Here is a 22,541-nt window from a genome sequence, read left to right as displayed (position 1 = left end):
AGCCACACTCTGCTGTGCCTCATTGGATGCTGCCAAACAATGCTCGGCGAGCTTTGGCTTCAGTGGCATTGGTTTTTTTCCTTCAAAGCAAGTGTTTATACATTGTAAATATATTGGTACCTTCGATGACGTCATCATGCGTCCCCCACTTGGCACTATGTGCTGTCGCGATTTAATCGGCAACTACGTCCTCATTTCAAATGTTAGCCCAAAAAGACTTGCTTTACCTGCAAACTTCACGCATTGACTCCTTTAACCTCGTCAATTTCTAAAACCTATGCAGTTGCCCTTCAACCTACCCGGATCGATCTCATTTAGCATGGTATATTCTCGCACAAAAGCTGACGGGAATACATGAGCTTAGCCGACCGCAGGATTCCGCTTTCCTGCACCGCCATATTTATTGCAGACTAAGTGACCATCACACCAGGGAAACTGTTTGACCTGTTTTAGCTGAAACAAGCCTGACATTGTGCTGCGTTATACATATATCAACTTACGTGTTTATATCTCTTGCGTATCTCAGATGCCTGGATACCCTCGCGGCTTGCACGAAGGCCGACTGGTTTCGGGACGTCCGTTTGCCACGGGAGTTGGCCGACCGCTTCTACGCATATCTACAGAAGCGCCATCTAATCAGTGATCAAGTTGTACCTGTGGTATGTTTGTGCAGCAGTCGGAAATGTAGTTACACTGGATGTACTGAAGAAGGAAGCCAACAGTCATCGAAATCAAGCACGCACAGGGGAATGTCTCTATTTTTCTCCCTCTTTTGAAGCGAAAGCTTCACTATGCTAGGTAGAGCCGCGCTTCGCGTGGCACTAAATTTCACCTTTGCCGAGTTAAGAGTTCATGCATGGCTATAAGTTACACTATAGCTAAGCCATTCAGCCTAACCTTGTGGAACATCTTGGTCATGCACACACGGTCATGACCTCGTCCTTTGACCTTTGGGTGACCTTTCAGCCTTGTGTTAGATAAAGGGGGAGGGGGGTTAGGTGATCGGTCACGTGGATAACGTCACGTAACCATTTCTGTGAAGCTTTCGCTGAATACCATGTTTAACTATGCTAAACCTCTGCCAATTTTTTTTTGGTGGTGTGTTTCAATGCAAAAGATTCGTGTAATTATTTCATGGCTGAAAGATAATTGATTAGAAAGCATTAAAGAAAATTCCGGAGAAATGTGTTTTTTTTATGCTTTCTACCGGCGTGGTCATTTTTTTTATGCTTTCTAAATGATTATCTTTTGGCCATGAAATAATTGCAACATTCTTCTGCGCTGATGAGCACCACAAGCAAAAAAGAGAAATAGAAGCATTCCCCTGTGCTTGCTTGGTTTTGCTGACTGTTGGCTTCCTTTATTTTTATGCCTAGTTAACAAGGCCCTAATTTTTCCCACCCTTGTCTGCTCAACAGCACTGATCATGTGACACCTGCTTGGACCTTTATGGGCAGCAGTTGTGCATAAATAAAACTAAGTATGTCTAGAAATGATTGACAGATAACTGTCAATCTTGTTTAGTCGGCTGATGGTTGTGGAAAAAAAATGTTTGCACACGATGTCACTGACCCCATCATGGTAGGCCACGGACGGCTTTTCAGTGCAAATATTGGAGTGGGTGACTATGAGCGGATTAGATAAGCATGCAGCCTTTCACTCTGGTTGTGGTCCACAAACATGGCAGCTGCTGTGCGCTTGTGCATGCCATTCATTGCACCTTAGGTTTGCACAGGTCTCTCCTTTCTTTTCCTTCTACTTTCGTTGAGCTCCGTCGATGAGCTTTTTTTTTTACACTGCCAGTTTAGCAAGTGTTTCTACTTGTTGATGCACTCAGACCAATTGTTCAGGAGGGCAGCATTCGTGTATTGTTCCTTGCGCCTGTTTTAGATGGGCCATAAGTAGGCACCCAAAGACTGTGGTCCAGGACGGTTGGCAGAAAAGGTGCTTTAATGTGTGCGCCCTAGGCAGAGATGGTGTCTAGCTCTTCCGAGCGTACTGCCTGCTCTTCTCCACCAGCAGTCTTCTTCCTCTTTGCTGGTGCAGTAATTATGGATGGCATTAAAGATTTAACAGCATGCTTTGATAGTTTTCTTAGCCATCTCTGGATTTCAGCATGATGATGCCTGTCTCAGCCATCCATCCACTCTCTTTTACAGGTGCTACATGCTGAATCCCTTGAAGCTGATTTGGCTGGGTGCCCCATCACAGATAGGGGACTCATCAGCCTTAGACACTGCACTAAGATTAGGAAACTGTGTCTCTCCTCGACTGCCAGGGGCTACAACTTCAGTGAAGAAAGTAGGGTGAACCTCGAAGTACATTTACAGCGCTAGCTGTATTATCCTAGTTCCCCGGTTTCGCGTTGTCATTGGTGCCGTCCCATCCACATGCCCCATTGCACAGCAAAAAAAAAAAAAAATGACCGCCACTCAGTCTGATACGATGAACTGTTGAGCAGAAGGCACATTTAGGATGATGCTTTTTCATTTGACGCTTTCTTTTAGGATTCTTCCCATTTTATGCTTCACTTTACTTTGGCTGGCTTTATGGCTCGCTTGTGATTTATGCCTTTACATTTGTAGCGTTATACACATTCCGCCTTACTTGGTGTGTCGTGTTGGATCAGCCGATGACATGTGCCTGCTGATGTGATCCACTGACATGCTTGCTTTCAGCGCTGCTCGCTTGAGGGCATTGCCACTCCCACTTTTCGTCATGGGGGGGCGGTTCTCACAGTCTGCTTGATGCAGGCACCAGAGGTTTCACTCGGTGGCCATGCGTCAATACTTGCTTGGCGTTTTCAGCTCATGGCACTTGCACTGCTCACACAGTGAAAGATAGACTGGCATAATTTGACCCCTTTATAACAGCAAAGTACAGGGGAGCGTTGTGCAGGGAGTCTCACTAAACTGGTTAAAATATTTCCTGCACAATGAACGACCAACAGGCCCCTATTCTTCTGGAGAGGAATGAAGGTCAAGGCGGGTTCCGTATAACGGCTCTCGCTGTTAAGGAGCCCACCCTGGCTCTTTGTCGAACCACAGTCCATAGAATTTGGCAGGTGCCCAAGGTGCATCCACCAGCAGGTGCCTGGAAGTTGGCTTGATCCACCGCGATCCCTTCGGGGTACTGGGTGCTCTACCTGCCCACTCATCCACCTAGTTTTACCCTGCACCAGATTGGCCGCGTGGATCGGTGCCATGCAAGCAGTCATATTATAGGAAGCCACAGCTCCAAGCAGCTGTGGCCTGTAGCCAGTGACGTCTCTCGCCAAATCTTTTTAGCTTGAGCCATAGCTCAGTTTCTCTAGTAATTTTTTTAGCTTGATTCCCTGCCCAATGGTCAACCATCTAGCCTCCATTCTCGCCTTGCTAAGTGGGGAGTTATTAACTGTCACATGAGAGATCTCTTATAAGCTGGCTTCCATGCTTTCATTACTTACTGGTCTGCGTGTAATTCCATGTTGCCAGCCAGTGATTAAGTGTCTAAGTGTTGCATAAAAGCAGGCTATAGAGAACCCACACTGCCCAGGTGGCACACCTAGATAGATGGATACCATTGGCATTCCCTTTTGGATCGTGGCAGTGAATGCCACTTTGCCTAGTAAACTGAAGTGCTCTGCAGTGGCATCGCGTCATGCATATGATGACGAGTTGCGACACCACGGGTCCCCAAGCACGTGTGGGCTTTTCCCATGCATGTCTAGCTATGCTTGGCGCTTGGTTGTGTTCAGGGGAATGGGGATTCTGGTGGTCAAGCCGATGCCGAGCGCTTGGACACTTAACAGAGTATAGACAACAAATGTTTGGTTGCGCGTTTTCTTTTTTGTAGTGGTGCATGAGACGTTAGTATACATGGATCATCACGTGGTTTTCGCCTGTGGCTGCTAAATTATGTATGACCGAATTTCTTCTATCGCCTGTTTGCGTTTCAGTTTCAACAGCTGAACGATGGCTATGACGTCGCTATGACACAACTCTCCTGTCTCCTCCTCCTTTCTTGGTTTTTCTCTTCTTGGCGGCTAGGGTTAACCTCGTGTGAGATAGGCTACTTTGGTTACTCCTTGCTTGGCTTTAGTTGTGATGTATTACTGGCATGTTTAATGGAATACTTACTCCTGTCAGACTGTGTCTCCTAGTGATGTTCATTGGTGGGTTCCTAGCATCACTGCTGAAGGACAACTAATGTAGCATGGCTGGTCCTTCTACCCTGTGAAAATTGCGCTTCGAAAAGGCATTCCATTTCTATGGATCCAGCAAGCAGGAATTCTTCCAAAAGTACCCCGTGGTACATTGTGAAAATCAAAATATCGCAGCACGCAAAGTTCCACCTTTCCTAGTACCAAAACGTTGGAGTGAAGTTGTGCATCTAAGCTACAAGGCCGCGAAAATGGCTGGCGACGACTTAGTGCTGGAGTTGGGAGACAGCAGCCTTCGACTATGGTTCATATTTATTTGTCAATTTTGTGCACAGATCTCAAAATCTGAATCAGCATGTTGAACCCTTACTCAAGTTATGTTGACGCGACCCACTGCACATGGAGAATAATTCTGTGGTGGTCGTGCCTCTCCAGCTCTGCCGCCGGGAGAAACATTACAAACTGGTAGTCACTGTCGTCATCATCACTCTCAATGGGCTAACTCCTGTTAACGGCAATAGTGAACAGACCACCAGCAGCTACCTGTTAGTTTGGCCTGACGAAACCGATAACCAGAAGACGCAATTGTGCGAGCTGCCTGCTCGAGGCAAACCTTTTCGTTTCTGGTGCCTGTAGGTCCATGACGTGATTACCTGTCAGATCTGAGCTTGCTCTCTGCTAGCAGGCTGCCAGAGCTTGGTAAATCGAAGAGGCCCACTGTGTTCACTGGTCATGCAGTACGCATTTGCAAGTGCTGCATACAGTTGTAGGCCCTTTGTAAGGCTGACACAAATGTAAAGGCCCACATCTTCTTCTTTATTACTGCAGTATCGTGTATTGGTACAGCAGTGCTTATATGTATTGTACAATAAACTGGAACAGTCTAGTCTGTCTCGGTTTGGCTTCCAGAACTTATAAAATGTGAGCCTGCTAACAAATCATAGCATGCACAGTCACTAAGGAAATCTGTTTGTATGCTGGTTCGGTATTTGCATGGTATGGCATCTGTCGATGCTACAGTATTGTTTGGCGCCCTCACGGTAGGTGCGTATATTCAGTTGCTATGTTATCAGCATACCGCCGTTTGTATGCACAAGCAACGTACAGCAATTAAGTATTCTATAAATTGGGACAGCATTTTGCTTCAGGCATTTAGGTGGAAATATTAATCTGTTTGTTTGTTTTGTCTTTTCTTTTTTTCAGGTCTTCTGGAATGTTTCAAGTGCTTTCACGAATTGCAGTGGCTTGAGCTTGTCGGGTTGAGTGGCGTCTCGCGAAGCGTGGTGCAGCTAATTGCGGAGCAGAACAGGTGGCTCACTGTTCTCAACCTGACGGGATGCGAGAAGATCGATGATTTGTGCCTTGAGCAGCTTGGCCTTCACTGTCTTTTGCGGTCTGTCAACTTCTCATCGACGCGGGTGATTCCTTGGACTTCACTTGCTTCCTTTTGATGTCTTTCATCTTGCAAGCTTTTCTGTTGTTCTTTAATTAGTGCACCCTGTAGCTTCGCTGACTTTTCGATTTACCATGTCTCCCTGCATAATGAGTGAACTTGTATGATAAACGCATTGCTTTTGGAATCATTAAAATTCAGGAAAATTTCATTTTTCTGACGTGAATTATAGCCCATTTGATAGATGCATCTGCCAAGTTGTACCAATTTTTTTTAATGGAAAACTGTTTGTCACACAAGTAAATACAGCACCGGATCAAGCATTTATGATTATGTTTCTGTTGGTGATCTCATCCTATTTCGATGCGGTTTACATGCTTTTCGGAAGCTGATTGCTCCTTCTGCAGACAAAACTGACAATTGTCGCTGTTTGATCAGAGCATAGCACTGCTGCACAAAGTCAGCCAAAGGGGGTGGTAGACTGTTCAGTGTAATACAAAGTCCGCAGCATTTCCTGTTGTAGTTCTTAAAAAATTTCATTAGACAACTCTGAAAAAATTTACCTGGCATGATAAATGCATCTTAGCACCAATTTCTTTTATTCAGAAGTGTATTCAGTTTGCAAGCAAAATGTCCAATGCACTCGGGGAGGGGGGTGGGGCTGAAACGACTACGAGGTGGGACGACTTCAATTTGGTATGTTGTGTGTTCCCAAGGAAAAAGAATTTTGTTGAACTTCTACGAACTTAGCTGTTTTATTTGATCAGTTGGTCCACACCTAGAGGGTTAGGAATGTTGTCATCAAGGGCTGTGCATTCTGAGAACTGAGTAGATTAGTTTCGTTATGGGACTCCGCATACTGCAGCTCTAAGTGCAGTGACGGAACCACATATTTTGGACACACTGTGTTATGTTTCTTTTACTCCGGCCCTTTTCATGCCTTAATACTGGTCATGAATCTTGTGTGCCGCATTGTTGGATGGCTCTGCATGTCTGTTTTAAATTGACATTGAGGACAACTCCATCCAACTACTACTGTTGTCAGCAAAAAATGATTCACTGGCTCCTTCTTATTAGTGAGTAAATGGGGTTTAAACATCTTCCTGCCAGTCGATTCAAACTTGTGATGCCTTTACCGAAAAAAACAGGTTTTGATTGAACGTCTTGAAGTGAACGGTGGTGTAGTGCAGCCTCCGGTATCCGTGTCCTAACTCAGCGTCGATGCACGCACTTTAATTGGTTTTTAACCCATTAACCCATTTTGCGACTGTGCAAAATTTTGTGTTGGCCTCTTAAAAAATGAAGTATTGATGTCTTTCATTGTGGAACTGAACAATTGGCATCCTTAAACCTGGATATGCTACTTAGATGGAAAGAATATTTGTTTCGAGTTCAAATAAACAGCGGAACCTGAAAGTTTAAGGTAGAACAACTGCTTAATTGCTGCCCTGTCACCGACACTGGCGCATCTTGTAAGGGCTGGTCTTGTCTCTGTGAAATTTTGGTGGAAGTCTGATGACCAGTTAAGCTGCCAATTGTCCCTTCCCTTAAAGATCCGTTGGTGTGGAGTTAAAACAGTGCGTCCAACTATCGACCAGGCTTGAAAACTGGTAGTTACGGCTCACCTGCTGACTAGAAAACAGGTCATGTTTCGTGGAAGCAGTTATTCATTCCGTTCCTTCGAAAAACTTTCAAACAGCTCGGAAACTAGGCTGTGCTTTCATTTTCATAGGTTCAACTTGAAGTGTTAGGAAAAAAAAATCATTGTGTTTGATTTCATTTTATTTTGTTGCGGGAACAATTAAATGGAAGGAACATCAATATAGGCTAAATGCTGGAGGCCTGTGTACTGTGTGATGTCAGTGTGGTGACGAACTCCAGGGGGTCGAAATTACCTGGCGCCTTTTGCTGCGGTGACCCTCATAACCTGAGTAGCTTTGGGACATTAAACCCTTATAACACTGTAACCGAATTGAATTGAACATTGCATCTTTTTCATTGCATCTCTTTCTGAACAGATCACATCTCGTGGCATTGTCGCACTGATCAGGGGTGCGTGTAAAAGGACCTTGGAGGTATGTGCAATGTTACATTACTAATTGTTCCTGTGGATAACACAAGCGCTATGAACACAGACACAAGGGGGGACAGGGGGAGCGCTATGTCCCCCCCTTTGTGTCTGTGTTTGTAGCGCTTGTGTTATATTCACAATGAATGTTTACCAACTCGCTCAATTATCTGCCTTGATGTAAGAATTGTTTACTAGTGACAGCATTCAGTTGAACGGCATAGGAAGTTCGGCTAGTTGAATGCTGTTCATGATGAATTAGTGGCCGCAAACGTTACGAAGGTGCAGAAAGAAGACCACAGGACAGGCGCCGTTTCCACGGCTGGTTTATTGGGAAACCCCAGGCTAAAAGGGAAATAGGCTATCTACAGGTTTTGACTTTTTTTGTTGTTCTTTAACCTTGATTTGTTGACTGATAGTTTTTGTTGCTGCCTTTGATAAACCAGTTGTGAAAAGAGCACCTGTCCTGTGGTCTTTCTGTGTTTTTGTAATGTTTGTGCCCACTTACTCATAATGAGGATTCAATGTGCTTTTCCTTTGAAATGATGTGTAAGACATTAGTGAGCATGAATCACGACTTGAAATTTGCCTGCACTCAGTACCTAGCTTGTAGCTAGCATTTATCCTTCTATGCAGTTTCTGTTTCAGGAGCTGTAAGACTGCTGCCACGTCACAAGTGAGCACCAGATGTCGAGAGTCATGCAAGAATCTGCATTATAATAGCTTTTTGTTCACTTGCTGCCATCGGGCTTCTGGAGCAGTTTAACGCAAGAGCTTGACTGAATCAAAAAAAAAAAAAAACAATGTTTATATTGCAGTTTTTGTATGCCTCGCGTGATCTCATACTCACTTGTGACGTCGCAACCATCGTCCGGCAACTGAAACCGAGACTGCAAATACAGTGTAATCCACTTATAATGATACGAGATATAACGATAATGCCACAGTGTTAGCCATTTACTGGCGCTGCCATGTGGTGGGACAGCACCCGCTGGTCTTCCTTGCCTTCCCCGGCTCGTGCGTTGGCTCGCTGAGTGTGTCTGCCTGGCTAGTCCTGGTGTGCCCTTCTGCCCTTTCTGCCAGCTTTTGGTGACATTTTGGTGGCTACAGAAGCTTCGCCCTGTCGAGCAACACCCGGGTGTTGGAGCCATCTCGGATGTCATTCGCGGCAAAGTCTGTCGAGCGGTGCAGCCAATGGCCTGTCCCCAGCCGCTGCCTGAGCCGTATGTCATGACGTACAGTGAAGCGTTGCGCAGCTCTGCGCCAGCACCACCGGCGTTTTACTGCCCTGCTCCTTCTGCACCGCATCAACGCTTTTCGACATCGCCTGCCCTCTCCAATGCACGACCACCCCTCAGCAAAGCACACGTGTGGCGCACATCGGACAACCAGCCCCTGTGCTTCCACTGCGGTGAACCCGGCCACATACTGTGCCACTGGCCGTATCATCGGATGGGCCTGCGAGGGTTTTCACCAGACGCACCCTGGCCACGCTGTGGTGAACAACCCCGTGACATCAAGCAGTACCTGTCATCCAGCGTCCCCCCTGCGCCTTTGCCACAGCGCCCGCCCAGGTCGCCGTCGCTCCGTCGGTTATCTTCCCCAGGTCGCCAGCCGTCCATCCGACAGTCCCGTAGTCCACACCCGGAAAACTGAAAACGGTGACATCTGGTGATAGGGCCGCCGTTGCTCCGCAATTCGAACAAGATCCTCTGCTCGCCGACTTGACCCTTCTACCCGATCTTCCACCTGCTCTGACCACCTTCCGACGCCCAGAACAGCCTCTGTTCGACGCCCCATTTCTATGAACACCTCGACCCTCCACTCTGGAACCTTTCACTACGCACGTTCCAGAAAATGAGGTTGTTTCAGCCGAAATACCGGTCCTTGCTGACAACCACCATGTGACTGCCCTCGTCGATACCGGCGCAGATTTCTCAGTGATGAGTCGTGCTCTTGCTACCCTCTTGCGAAAAGTGCTGACACCCTGGCACGGAACACAAATTCGGACCGCTGGCGGTCACATGGTGATGCCGCTCTGCGTCTGCACCAATAGGATTGAGATTCGCGGTATCATCTTCACTGCTTGCTTCGCTGTGCTGGCTGAGTGCTCCAAGGACCTGATCCTCGGTCTCGATTTTCTTCGCGAAAATGGGGCTCTCATCGACCTCCGTGAACTCATGGTGACATTCTCCGCCCCATGCACCATAGCCGACGACAGTGCGCCCGGAAGACCCGTTTTTCGAGTGTCCAACGACCACGTCACTCTACCTCCGCGTGCCAGCTTATTTGTTACGATGGACTGCGACAACCCCCGCGCGTCCAACGGCATCGCAGAAACAAACTTGTCTTTACTGCTGAGGCAGCAAGTCTGCATCGCACGGGGTGTTGTTGCCTTACAGAACCAGCGAACTGAGTTTCTAGTTACAAACTTTAGCGCCGAATACCGCCACCTGGCGAAAAATATAGCCATCGCCTATTTCGATGAAATTAGCGAGCCCGCCACCCACTGCGTGTTGTCAACGTCCAGGGACACCCCTCCAGGGGGACCTAGTCGAACAGTTGAGGCTTAAGTGAACCCTGCTTTGAACGCTGATCAGCATCGCCGCTTGCAAACCATGCTTGACTCTTTTCATGACTGCTTTGCGACCATCTCTAAGGTCAGGCAGACGTCCATAACGAAACATCACATCATAGTTGATGACAGTGAGCAGCCTATTTGTCAACACCCGTATCGAGTGTCGGCGAGAGAGCTTGAGGCGATACGACTGCAGGTAGACGAAATGCTCTGGGATGATGTCATACAACTGTCTACAAGCCCATGGGCTTTACCCGTTGTGCTGGTCGCCAAGAAGGATGGGACACTGAGATTTTGTGTCGACTATCGAAGTCTTAACAAAATTACCAAAAAGGACGTTTACCCGTTACCTCGAATCGATAACTCTTTCGATTGGCTGCGTCATGCCCGCTACTTTTCTTCCCTTGACCTCCACAGTTGGTACTGGCAGATTGAGGTAGATGAATGGGACCGCGAGAAGACAGTGTTCGTTACTCCTGACGGGTTGTACGAGTTCAAGGTGCTCCCCTTCGGCTTGTGTTCCGTTCCTGCCACCTTTCAAAGAATGATGGACACTGTCCTCGTTGGCCTCAAATGGCAGTCCTGCCTCGCCTACATTGATGATGTCATTTTTTCTGCCACCTACGACGAGCATTTCAAGCGCTTGAGTGCAGTACTGGAGGCCATACGATCGGCCAGCCTCTCGCTCAAACCAGAGAAATGCCACTTTGCATTCCAACGATTGACGTACCTGGGCGATGTCGTCAGCGCTGAAGGTGTTAGCCCTTCATAGTAGCTGCTGAAGGTCAGCACCAAGAGTGATGTGACGGAGCTTCGAAGCAAAAATTCAACCACGCTGCAGCATGCCTGATATCTCGTTTGTCTCGCCTTTATTTATGGTGCGATACTTTGGTTTCGAATTTAAGTCGACCCCCCCTCCCCCCCACTTCGGATTTAAAAATTAAAAAAAATAGGTCGACTTACAATCATGCAAATACGGCAAGTGGATTGCACTGTACAGTGGAAAACAATTCAATTAAGAGTGAGGTATTGAGCGTAGGTGAATATCTTGTGGTGATCAATGTTTGCTAGTATCATACGGCCATTTCGTATTGTCACGAGGTGGCGACGGGAACTTGCTTTTTGTCTGGTCTTCTTATCGCGGCAATATCAAAAACGCAATCTGAAAATTTGATATACCCCAGGTAAAGTAAGTTGTACTAGTGGTATCGAAACCCCTGTAATTCATCAGTAAGCATGTTTATCATGTGAAGTATGGGTTCTGTGTCTGAGTTCCTTGGAGAGCTTTCATTGATCCCCTGGGCACCTAATTCCGTTCATCTGTCAACCCCCATGTTTCTTTCTATCCACTTTACTTTGAGCCAACCATACTGTAACATTGCAATGTAAGCAGTGTGGCTGCTTATGTGATTTGCCATACATTTAGCCATTATTAATTGAAGACGTGCATTTTTTCTGAGGGGCCATGCATCTGCATGCCCTTTTTTTCATGCATGTTATGGAGGAAGGAGCGCAGGCTGACACACAGGGTTCCTCAGTGCCTTTTTGAAAGCTGTTGAGGATTGCTGCAGAGAACCATAGTGTAACACCGTATCAGTTTTAAGATGTAGAACTGGACTAAATTGAAAACTGCTTCTTACTGCTGCAGGAGTTCATCGCAGAGCAATGCTTGTATATCGATGACATCGGCATGATAGCGCTTATGAGAGACTGCACGGCACTGAAAACTCTGAGCGTGGTAGGCTTCTGAGCCATTCCAGGTAAGCTACGACTTCACTCTATGGTAGTAACTCCTTAAAGGAGAACTCCAGCGGTTTTCTGAACAATTTCAGTTGATAATTGCATGGCATGCTTTTGAGTCTTCTCTCCCCGGTAGGAAAGTAGGAAAAACTTTCTCAATGTACCTGCTAAAAGTATTTTAGAACAGGACAAACTATAAAACTGAAACCAAAACGGGGGTTTGGCCTATGACATCGTGACATACCAACCTATGATGCGGATATTATCCCAAAACTTATCGTGTGTGAGTTGATTGGCTAAACTGGTGACTGTAAATGACAGCTTAGGTCATTATTTGTGTGAAGTGACCGAAAACAAGTGCGAAATTTTGTTCCTGCAAATGCAGAGCTAATATCAATGAGCATGCCAAACTGCAACGTTACACTTGGGTGGTTGCCCACCCCCATACAAGCCATGAAATGTAAAATCTTAAAATTCATTTACACTGCTGCAAGACTTTGCCCGGCTGTGAAATTTGGCACATATGACCAGGTAATTGCGCAGTACTTGTCCTAAATATTTCAGTGAAAGGACAGAAGAGCTGTGATACGAATGCTATTCTTCAACTAAAATTGTTTGGAAGAAGCAAAAATTATTTACAGCAAAAGGAAATTATTCAGATATTTAAAAAGGAACAAAATAGAAAAGGACCAGCACTGCAAACATTGAGGGAAACAGTTATGAAAACTTAAACTTCCAAGTAAACTCAGAAAGCCAGAGCATAGTATATCGCTAGTTTATTAGAAGACATATCTTACCTTGAATTCTGATTCCAGGCAGCGTCTTAATGCAGCTCCTTGTGTGATGTCTCATTCAAGACTACAACATTGGGGGTCAGATGTTATTAGAAAACAGACACCACATGAAGTTCGTTTTCTAGCACTTCTACCACACACCAGAGAACAGCGCATCAGGTTCCATGTCACCATTGTTCACAAAGTTGTGAAGTTTTGTTTTCTTTGTCTGGATTCATCATATTCGCCTAACTACGTCCACTGCAGAACAGACCCCTCCCATATCTCTCCAGTTACGTGTACAGTCATACCCACTTATAACAATATCGGTTATAGCAATACTATATTGGATATAACAGTGGTCACTCGTAGCACCATCAGCTTTACTTGTATTATATGGTAAAATAACTGCTTATAGCAATGCTGTGACAGCAGATAATAGGTTATAACAATTAAATTGGGTCAGTAAAAGTCAACCTTGAGAGAAATAAAAACATGTAAGACGCTACAACTGCACCAGCCAAACGAAGCTTACAGCTCAAAAGCACGTGCGTGTGGAGCTGAGCAACAGACCGAGCTGGCGCAGTGACCCAGAGAAAGCGAAAGGATCTGTGACACACTCGAAGACGCCGGGCGCACCGAGGATCCTTGCATGTCGTGGCGGCGCAGGGGGGAGAAACGACGTTCCCCCCCTTGCAACCAGGCAGAGAAGAAAGTAGGGAGCCTTGGTGGAGCAGTCCATTATTAACGTTCCTGAGGGGCGAGCCACTCGCAGAAAATGAGGCGCTTTTTTTTTTTTGCGTTATTTGTGAGAGCTGGCGCGGGGGAGGCGATCGCGTGTGTTGTCCCATCTTCCCCTGTTCTTCGGTAATTTTCCGGATTGCACTTGTCCTGAAGGAAGGTGCTATTGCATCGGCCACACGTGCCATGCATACTCCCAATCCGTCGGTGCACTGCACGCGTGTTGCCAGCGTGGTTTTTCTTTTGTCCGCACGCTTGGTTCTGCAAGCTCCTTCAATTTCCCGTCAAGAATTGCTTCCAGAAAGCGCGGGCTAGATGCCAATGACGCAGAGGCGCGCACGAAGTTCCCACTAGTGCAGTGATGATGGTGCTTTGGTCATCGGTGAACGGTAATGATTGTGGCGCGTCGAGTCGAATTCTTTCACGCTTATGATGCAGTCATGACAAATGACCTCACTAATGAGGTGATCATGGCAGCTATCACCGGCACAGATAGCAACGAACGGGAACCTATGCAAGTTGTGTGCACTAAAAGCTCGTTAATTCGACCTACATTAATCAGAAATCCAGATAATTTGAGCTGCCAGCACTGCCCTAGCCAATGCCCAACCATGTATGTCTATGGCATCGTACGCCTGCTAATTCGGATGCTACGGGTCTCGCACTGGTTATTCTAATGGCTCCTGAAGGCAGGCTGCGTCAAAATTGGTGCGGCAAGCGTTCGTCCAAGTATTCCGACACAAAATTAAATTCTATGCTGCAGAGTCATTCGTATACCTCAACATGCGTGCAACGGTAGGCACGATGACAAACATACGGCCATGTCCCAAAGTCAATTAGACCACATACTCTGTTTCGCTTTTCAGAGCTTCGCGCCAGCCCGTATCAGCCAGCTAACCGAGCCCAGCTGCATGCTGTTTCAGGCACTGATTGGTGCGAGCGCTTTCGTCCACTTTGGTTCTTTCTCATCGGTTCTTGCACTGCGTCGAAACTGTGCACTCGTCACGTGCTGTTTGCAGTTTGTGCAGTGAAGCCTCCTCACATGTGACGCTGCTGCCTGCGAGGGGTGTGACGTAGTAGCAGTGGACTTCTAGCAGTACTGCGTCGCACCGTGAAGGTTGCTGGGGAGGCCCTTACCACCTTTGAGCAATTCTTCTTTGACTCTCCCGACAGTATGCATGCAATAAATCATTCATGGAAATGTGAAAAATAATCGTCGCGCCGTTTGCATCTCAAAAGCAAGCAATCGCTGTCCAATCTTTCACCTGATAAATATACCATGATGCAAGCGGTTCTTGTTATCTTTCCTGGATCATTTGATAATTCAAACATTTTTTCCAATCTCCTGAAGCTCTAATTAACGAGCTTTTACAGGCATTAGAACAATTTAGAACAATCAAGCCTCTGCAGGTATATCCTGTCATTACAGTGGCCGACCGATTTTTTGGACTCGAAGGGACCCGAAAAATGGTCCGAATAATTGAACAGTCCGAAAAATTCGTGAAGTACAAAAAATCACTTTATTGAGATGAAATCGGATTAAAAATGTCACTGATTTTACCTTGCAGCAAATTTCTCTTGCTGGCGACGATTTGCACCTGTATTTGCGCCAAAGTTGTGCTTTCACTGTACACGCTAAACAGCAAGGTCACCGCATTTAGTTGGAATACTTCCCACACCTCTTTGACGTACCCGGCGGGGCCATGTTGTCCGCAACCCGGGTGTGCACTACAGCGCTCATCAAACACATGCAAAGATAAGGCACTTTTCGTTCAAAGCAGCGGAACTGCCGGACGCAATCACAAAACGGCAAACGGATGTAACTTCGTGAAGACTGAGCGCCACTCGGTAGTCGTGGTCAGAGAAACCCAATTGTCGAAACGGTGAATGGCGAATGCATGAGACCCGCTGCGGTAGCTCAGTGGTTAGGGCGCTCGACTACTGATCCGGAGTACCCAGGTTGGAACCCAATTGCGGTAGCTGCGTTTCGATGGAGGCGAAATACAAAGGCGCCTGTGTGCTGTGCGATGTCAGTGCGCACTGTTTAAGATCCTCCGGTGGTCGAAATTATTCTGGAGCCCTCCATTATGGCACCTCTTCCTTTCTTCTCTGAGTCCCTCCTTTATCCCTTCCCGCCGAGATGTGAGATATCTCCTGCACAATTTCGTTCCCCCAACAACCAATTTTCAACATATGGGACAAGCGATAACTGCCTGCGACAACGTCGGCGACAAAAGTAAGTTGACGGCGATGACAATCCGGCTGCCACCTCGAAGTGTCAGAGACCGCAGGGACCTCTATTGGCAACAATGAGGTACCGAAAATATCTCAAACCAATCCAACTGCAGCGTAAATCCACCTCAATCCAATATGGCGCCTTTTGCGGCGGCGAAAAGCCGATAAGATGGCCAATTTTGGCCCACAGGCGGCTGAAATTAGTCTGAAAAATCGAGCTTTCGGACATTTGAAGTCCGAAATATCCGTTGCAAATATGTATGTGCTTCTATGGTGTAACTGACGGTGCCTCATCCAGGTCCGAAATATCCTACAAGTCCGAATTATCGGAGTCCGAATTACCCGTCGGCTACTGTAAATGCTCTAAAGTTTGCATTGTTTTCTTTTTATCAGCACAACCCTGTTATAACAATTATCGGTTATAATGATGGTATTTCTGTGGCACTTAGTATTGTGATAAATGGGTTTGTCTGTATACTCGTGTAAGGACCGCAGTTATTTCCGAGATTTTGACAGGGTGTGGCTCTTACACAAGTCAGGCCTATATGTGTCTGCAGAAACGTCCCACTGTTGTGATGCTTGTACACAATAATCTAAACACTGCTAAATGACCACACATACTTTACTAAAGGAAATTCTTCGTAGCTATTGCTCTGGCAGCTACTTGAAGAGCTCATCTTATGGACACCTTCCCAGAGGTAGTTGTCTTCGGTGCCGTCCATCTGGTTTGATATTCCAGTCACCTTGGTTAGAATTCTGGTCTGCGCCAAATGCAGAGTGTGTTCCGGTTCATAAAGCGTTGAAGCCATCCCTACTTGCTTTAAAATTCGCAAACGGAATACCCATGTGGCGAGCGATGGCAACGGCTTTCACTCGGATCATCTCCATTGACACTGCATAGCCGTTTTTTCTTATCGTCGTGATGTACTGCACAAGTTCCTTTTCAAGCTCCGGAAACTTGCACTGCTTCCCGCGGAATGCTTTCCGGTTTCGTATTGTACCAGCGAGCTGTTCTTTCTGGTTGCACCACCGACGCACACACTTTTCATTGACGTCGAACCCACGTCCATCCGCCCGCTTGCCGTGTTTTTCTAGGCGTAAGCGATGACTCAGCTTGGAAGGCCACGGTGTGCGAAATCAAATCTCTGCTTATCATCACCAAGTGGTAGAGATAGGCCGCGATCCACCAAGTGGTAAACATAGGCCGCAATTCACTGAACAACTCTGCATACAGTAACCACAACCGCACCAACGCACTGCCCAAGACCACAGCACCAACAAAGAAAAAATGGCTCCCGGAGCGAAACGGTTGCAAAAACAAGACTCCGTCCCCACGTGATCTCAAAGCACTGATGATAATAGGGGGTTGAAAGCAGCTAGTGTTATCGAGTAGCAACTTGTGAAATTTAACTTTTGCTGGTGCACAAATTTTCGTGCTTGGCTAAGCAAGTAATTTTTTTTCTTCAAAATTTTGGCTTCAAAGTTGGGGGTGTGGACCTTACACGGGGGCGGCCCTTACACGAGTATATACGGTAACCTGGTCCTGTGTCAGCTGCAGCCACCCTATCCCCGCAAACGTCATCTCTTCTGCCCACCTGACTCTCTGCTGCCCCCTGCTACATTTAAAACCTTTTGAAATCTGTTGCGTTGCCCTACAGGACCATCGGATATCTTGCCTTCGCATTCAATGCCCTGCCCATGCGAATTGCTTCTTCATTTTCACTAGGATATGTTCCTATCTCTTCACATTATCTCTACCATTTTCCTTCTCCGTCCCGGCCGCGAATCTAAGCAGAAAAGGCTGGCGACGTGCAGCACCACCCCATGTCATTCTGCGTCTGCGCCACTTTGCTTCGATGAGCGGCCGTGCCGAGCGCACGGGCGCTCCACGGGCGCTCCGAAGAGCGTAACTCGCGTGTTCACCTTAAAGAGTGCACCACCTTGTATATGCTGATCTCGGACGGGCGCTTTTGCCTCCAAGGCCCTTAGCGGCAAAGGCGCAACATTTGTGCCGTGTAGCTGCACTCCTTACGTCTTTGGATATAAGGACCTGATTCTCAAAGGCCTTTGCAGTGCCTGTGTGACAGGGGTATTATATAGTTATAATCTAGTTTCTAGTTCGCATCCAAGCAGACTGTTCGGCTCTTCAAATCAACCTATACACAGGTAACTCCTGGGTACAGGAGCACCAATTGCCCACAAACGTCAGAAAGTCCTCTACAATGACTTTCTCAACTTCCGCCACATGCCACCAGTACTGACCCTTGGAAGCTGGCCGCTTCGGCACGTGACCACCATGGCAGTGCTCGGCATTCTGCAGGTGCATGCTTGTCCGTTTCGTCTCATGTACACCTCACACTTGCCCAATCCAGGTGCATGCTGGGCGTCATCACCCACCTCGCAGCGAACATGCCTCCCCGTGCATTTTGGGGCCTTTACTCCGCCCTTGTGTGCTTCCCGTCATTGAGCACTGTTGTGCAGTCTGGCGATGCAACTCTGCTTCTCTTGGCATCAGTTGTGCCAGTGTCCAGCGTTGCACTGCATATATATACTATCTCTGGACTATTCCATAAAACCAGTCTCCCACACGCACAGATTTCATCGGCAACCCTATTTATCCTGGCAGCTGGGTCTTGAGAATTCAATTTTGCCGTCACTTTGTGGATGAAAAATGAAGTGAAAATTGGTTTTTGGGGAAAGGAAATGGTGCGGTATCTGTCTCACACATTGGTGAACATCTGAACCATGCTGTAAGGGAAGGGGTAAAGGAGATGCCCTGCTGGGTGTGTTTCTGGTAGAGGGTGGGTGGTGTGGTGAAGGTAGGCAGGGTACAGGTAGGGTGGCAGTGGATGGGTGGCAAGGGGGTGCAGTGAGGAGGTGACTGGCAGGTGGTGCGTCTGTAGGGTGGAATTGAAGGATGGAGCCTCCTCACTTGGTCTTTTTGGGTTGTAGATTGAAATAATAGACACTACCGCACTTTGCCTGGGGCATAACCGATGGAGGCGGCAGCTGTACTTCCTTTATTGGCCTTTTCTAGCTAATACAAGTTTCATTTCCAGTCACAGTGGCCTTTTTGTTGTGAAAAAACTGTAATCTGTCGACACGGGCAAACTTTAATTTGTCTGCAGCGTTATTTTAACAGGCGATGCTGAAACTTGTGTCACATTGCATGCTTACACCCTCCACATTTCTTTCTCCTTCCTTGCAGTAATTGGGTGTACCGCCAGGGCATCGAAGTAGATCCGCGGGACACGAAAATGGCGGAGTTCATCATGACCATCAGATGGTGGTGGTTTTTCTACCACGTCTTCACGGAGCCTGATCACATTCTGGTATTAGTGGCAGGGCAGCTGTCCGTCGGTGCAGTGTCGAGGTGGTAGCCTTTGTCAGGATGCGCATCACAGCATGTGTACCATAGTTTGATAGTGTTCTTTGGTGGCGAAAGATTGTTAACTTTGTCATCCTGTGTGTGTGCAATGACTCATGATCTCGAGTCTTCTACAAATGTGGAAGAATGCTCGCATTCCAAAAGAAAGGGGCTGTTGTTATGAAATTTCTCTGCATGGGTTGTAGCTTATGTTGGGACATGTACTGTGACGTGTGTGTGTGCATTGTCGCTGTGCAGTTTTCTGGGACAGCGACACCGACCTTGTTTCCGTGTGCTATAGTGTTGTGCCCTGTCGGGTTCAGGCTGTGGTTTGGTGCGAGGGAAGTTAGTGCTTGAAATTTCTTGGCAGCACAAAGTTAAAACAGAAGCTGGGAATTTCTCGCCGAGATTGAGCCGGGCTAACATGCTTTGATGTTGTATTTATCCAAGTGCGTTTGCTATATTTGTGTGTACGTATTTCGCACATATTTGAAAGGAAAATGGTACCGGTAACATTGAGAGATGAAAGCGAAGCTGAATGGATAAAGGAACAAACGCAAGTTAGTAACATCCTTCGCTGAAGAAAAAAAAAATGGGCATGGGCAGGCCATGTAATACGAAGGCAAGATGGTAATGGAATGGATCCTAGGGAAAGGCAAGCATAGCAGAGGGCGATGGAGAGTCAAGCGGACGATGAGGTTAAGAAGCTTGCGTGGATAAGGTGGCCGCAGCTGGCACAGTACAGCGTTAACTGGAGCTTGGGGAGAGGGGCCTTCATCTTGCGATGGATGTAATTAAGCTGATAATGACGGTTTGTGCATGTGCAGTCGTGACGATAATATTGCAGAGCGTGTGTCCATGATCACACTCATCTTATGCCTTACCTATAGGAAATAAGAGCATACTTAGTGCACAGGTTAGCAAATGCCATCAGTGCTCCTGCTTATATTCCCACCAGACCTTGGTATTTTCTCTTCAGTACCTGTGAGAAAACTTTTGGCCGCACCTGTACGTGTACTGTGTATAGCATTTGCATGTTACTGTGTTTGCATGCTGTGTGTTCCCTGCATTTGTAGACCTCTGGGGCTAAATCTTCACGTATACAGCGGGTAGCAAAATTCATAGCTCAGGTTGCAGTGCGTTGTTCAGCTGTCTAGTTTGCGTGCTGCAGCCACTTTCGTTGAGCACATTGGCTTTGCTGGAGCCGTCCAGTGAATTGGTTCTCTTTGACACAAGCCGCAATATTTATAAAATATTTTATTGTTATTGCACTGGGCCATTGATATACACTCACCTTGTACATTCAGTAGTGAATGTTCTGTCATGCTCTGTTGTATCACATATCGATTTTTTGGCTTTAGTTAACTCATGCAGCCTTTTCTCACAACTCCTTTTTTGAAGTCATCTTTTCATGTGCCTTTGGTATGACGTCATTACTTTCTCATGCAACTCCAACATTTTTTGCAAGTCATGTTGTCACGTGACTTTGGTATGACGTCATCACTTATCATCCTCGTCGTCATCACTTCCATCATAATTATAATCCTAAATCTCATTTGCTTTAACACAGTTTTGCCAATTGTCATGAAATAATTATCTTAATTAACATTAACTAATTAGTGACATGACAACATCAGTCTTCATCACGACATGTTGTGCCACTCGTTCATTTATTACTCAATTACATTACACACAAAATCACACATTCAAGTTGTGACATCATAGTGCGGATGCATTTTGTCGCCACTAATAGCCGACACGTTTTGCAGACATGACCTTGAGATTGGGCCATCTAATGCTTTCGCATTAAGAAAGTGGATTTGGTAGAAGTGGATTTGGTAGAAGTAATTTATTAAATAGATGTTTCTTGTGCTGCATCGACTATGTTTGTTTTTTCACAATTTTGACGGCCTAAAGGCTGGTTCACATGCAAGCAACTGAGCGAATGAGCGGCGCATCACAGCAAAAATTTCCGACTTGTTGAAACCTCGCCGCTCATAACCACGACTCGAAAACAAGTTTTTACACCACGGCAGCAGGATTCGCTAGCGTTTCCACTTGCATGTGAAACAGGCTTCACTGTTACAAGTGACAAAAAAAAAAAAGAGTTGTATAAGCAGGGGAAAAAAAAGAATAAAACTTTACTCAAAGCAAAAACATTTCGGTCCTCTTGGAGTTCGAATCGTCAAGAGTTGACTCTGTAAGCACTTGTGACTTTGCAGAAACATGGGATTTTGTGTCTATGCAGTGTGTCTCCATGTTGCAGCAGGTTGTTGTTGTGTGCACTCCTTTTTGATCTTTTAGCTTTTGAGAGTTTAAACACAGCAGGGCTGAATGGTGCATGCACGATTTACCAGTAAGCGACACTCCTGCAAAGCACCCCGTTGCTGAATGCACACCACTCTGGTCACTATACCTTCTTTCTAAGCACTTGCAATTGGATGCGATTGGAAGGTGACCAGTTTAGGCTTAACCTGCTGGGATTAAAATGCTCCTATGTTGTCTAATTTAGGAAGTCTGAATGAAATATGTGAGCGTAGATTGTAGAAGAACGGCGGTTTGGGCTAGTTGGTATTCCTTCATTATTATGCAATAGCTCTACAGGATGAAGACAAGAACAAGAAGAGACAAACAGACTGCACTGAACTTACAACTATCTTTTATTGGAAGACACACGTCAATTTTTACACTGACCATACCTGCGCAAATGCGCATCGGGAAAGATATGCATCAAACCCAGACCTGCTTACCACAATTAAAAACCTCTTCAAAAGCACAAGTGTGTATGCAGAGCCGTTATCCATTGTGCAGTAAGCTCATTCCCTTGGCTGGTAATGTTAGTGCGCCTATCAGAGAGGGAAATGAGCCTACTGCAGAATGGATAACGGCTCTGCATACACAAATGTGCTTTTGAAGTGGTTTTAATAGTGATAAGCAGATCTGGGTTCGACGCATGTCTTTGCCGATGCGCATGTGTGCAGGTATGGTCAGTGTATAAACTGACATGCGTCTTCCAATTGCAGACAGTTGTAAGTTCAACGCAGTGTGTTTGCCCATTCTTCTTGTTGTTGCCTTCGTCCTGTAGTGCTGTTGCATAGTAATGAAGTGAGCATAGCTACCTGCTTGGTTTGTTTGTTCTGCACCGCTATTTTTATTGTAAACCAGATGACCGTCACACCAACAAAAAAGTTCATTGTCTTTGTTTCCCCGAAAACAACACTGATAACCTTCAAATTGCATGCAACCATACAAACTAGATAAGTTCTTGTGAAGTGTTGAAGGACGTTTCAAGTTTCTCGGCTTCCTTGTCCTTGCACGGCCATTTCCTTCGACCACCTGCGAGTTCGTTGACCGACGAAGAGCTAGGCATCCCCAAGGACGATGAATAGACTGCCTCTGCTGCTTTCGGGCTTCCTTCTTAAATCTGCGTCGGGCTGGTGGCGACGTAAGACAGAATTAAAGGGAATCATTTCATTGTTCTATGCTGTCCAGTCCACAATTTTTG

At 46.4% G+C, this 22,541-nt stretch overlaps 1 protein-coding gene across 4 annotated transcripts in view; it reads left to right on the top strand.

Moving 5' to 3' along the window:
- The window catches only part of LOC144103867 (protein AMN1 homolog), a 29,367-nt gene extending 6,851 nt beyond the window's left edge, over window positions 1–22,516 (top strand). Inside the window, exons 2-7 of one of the 4 annotated variants that reach the window (XM_077636578.1) lie at window positions 527–659; window positions 2,160–2,301; window positions 5,345–5,559; window positions 7,553–7,609; window positions 11,829–11,940; window positions 18,878–22,516. In XM_077636578.1, coding sequence (XP_077492704.1) covers window positions 527–659; window positions 2,160–2,301; window positions 5,345–5,559; window positions 7,553–7,609; window positions 11,829–11,930 — 649 coding nt within the window. In that variant the 3' untranslated portion in view covers window positions 11,931–11,940; window positions 18,878–22,516. Of the gene's footprint in view, window positions 1–526; window positions 660–2,159; window positions 2,302–5,344; window positions 5,560–7,552; window positions 7,610–11,828; window positions 11,941–14,453 lie in introns of those variants that run through there. The other 3 variants (XM_077636575.1, XM_077636576.1, XM_077636577.1) reach the window with 3 other exon arrangements.
- The last annotated feature ends 25 nt before the right edge of the window (window positions 22,517–22,541 follow it).

Source organism: Amblyomma americanum, chromosome 9 (assembly GCF_052857255.1).
Source record: "Amblyomma americanum isolate KBUSLIRL-KWMA chromosome 9, ASM5285725v1, whole genome shotgun sequence".
NCBI classification, from domain to species: Eukaryota; Metazoa; Arthropoda; class Arachnida; order Ixodida; family Ixodidae; genus Amblyomma; species Amblyomma americanum.
This window is presented reverse-complemented; position numbering and strand designations above follow the sequence as displayed.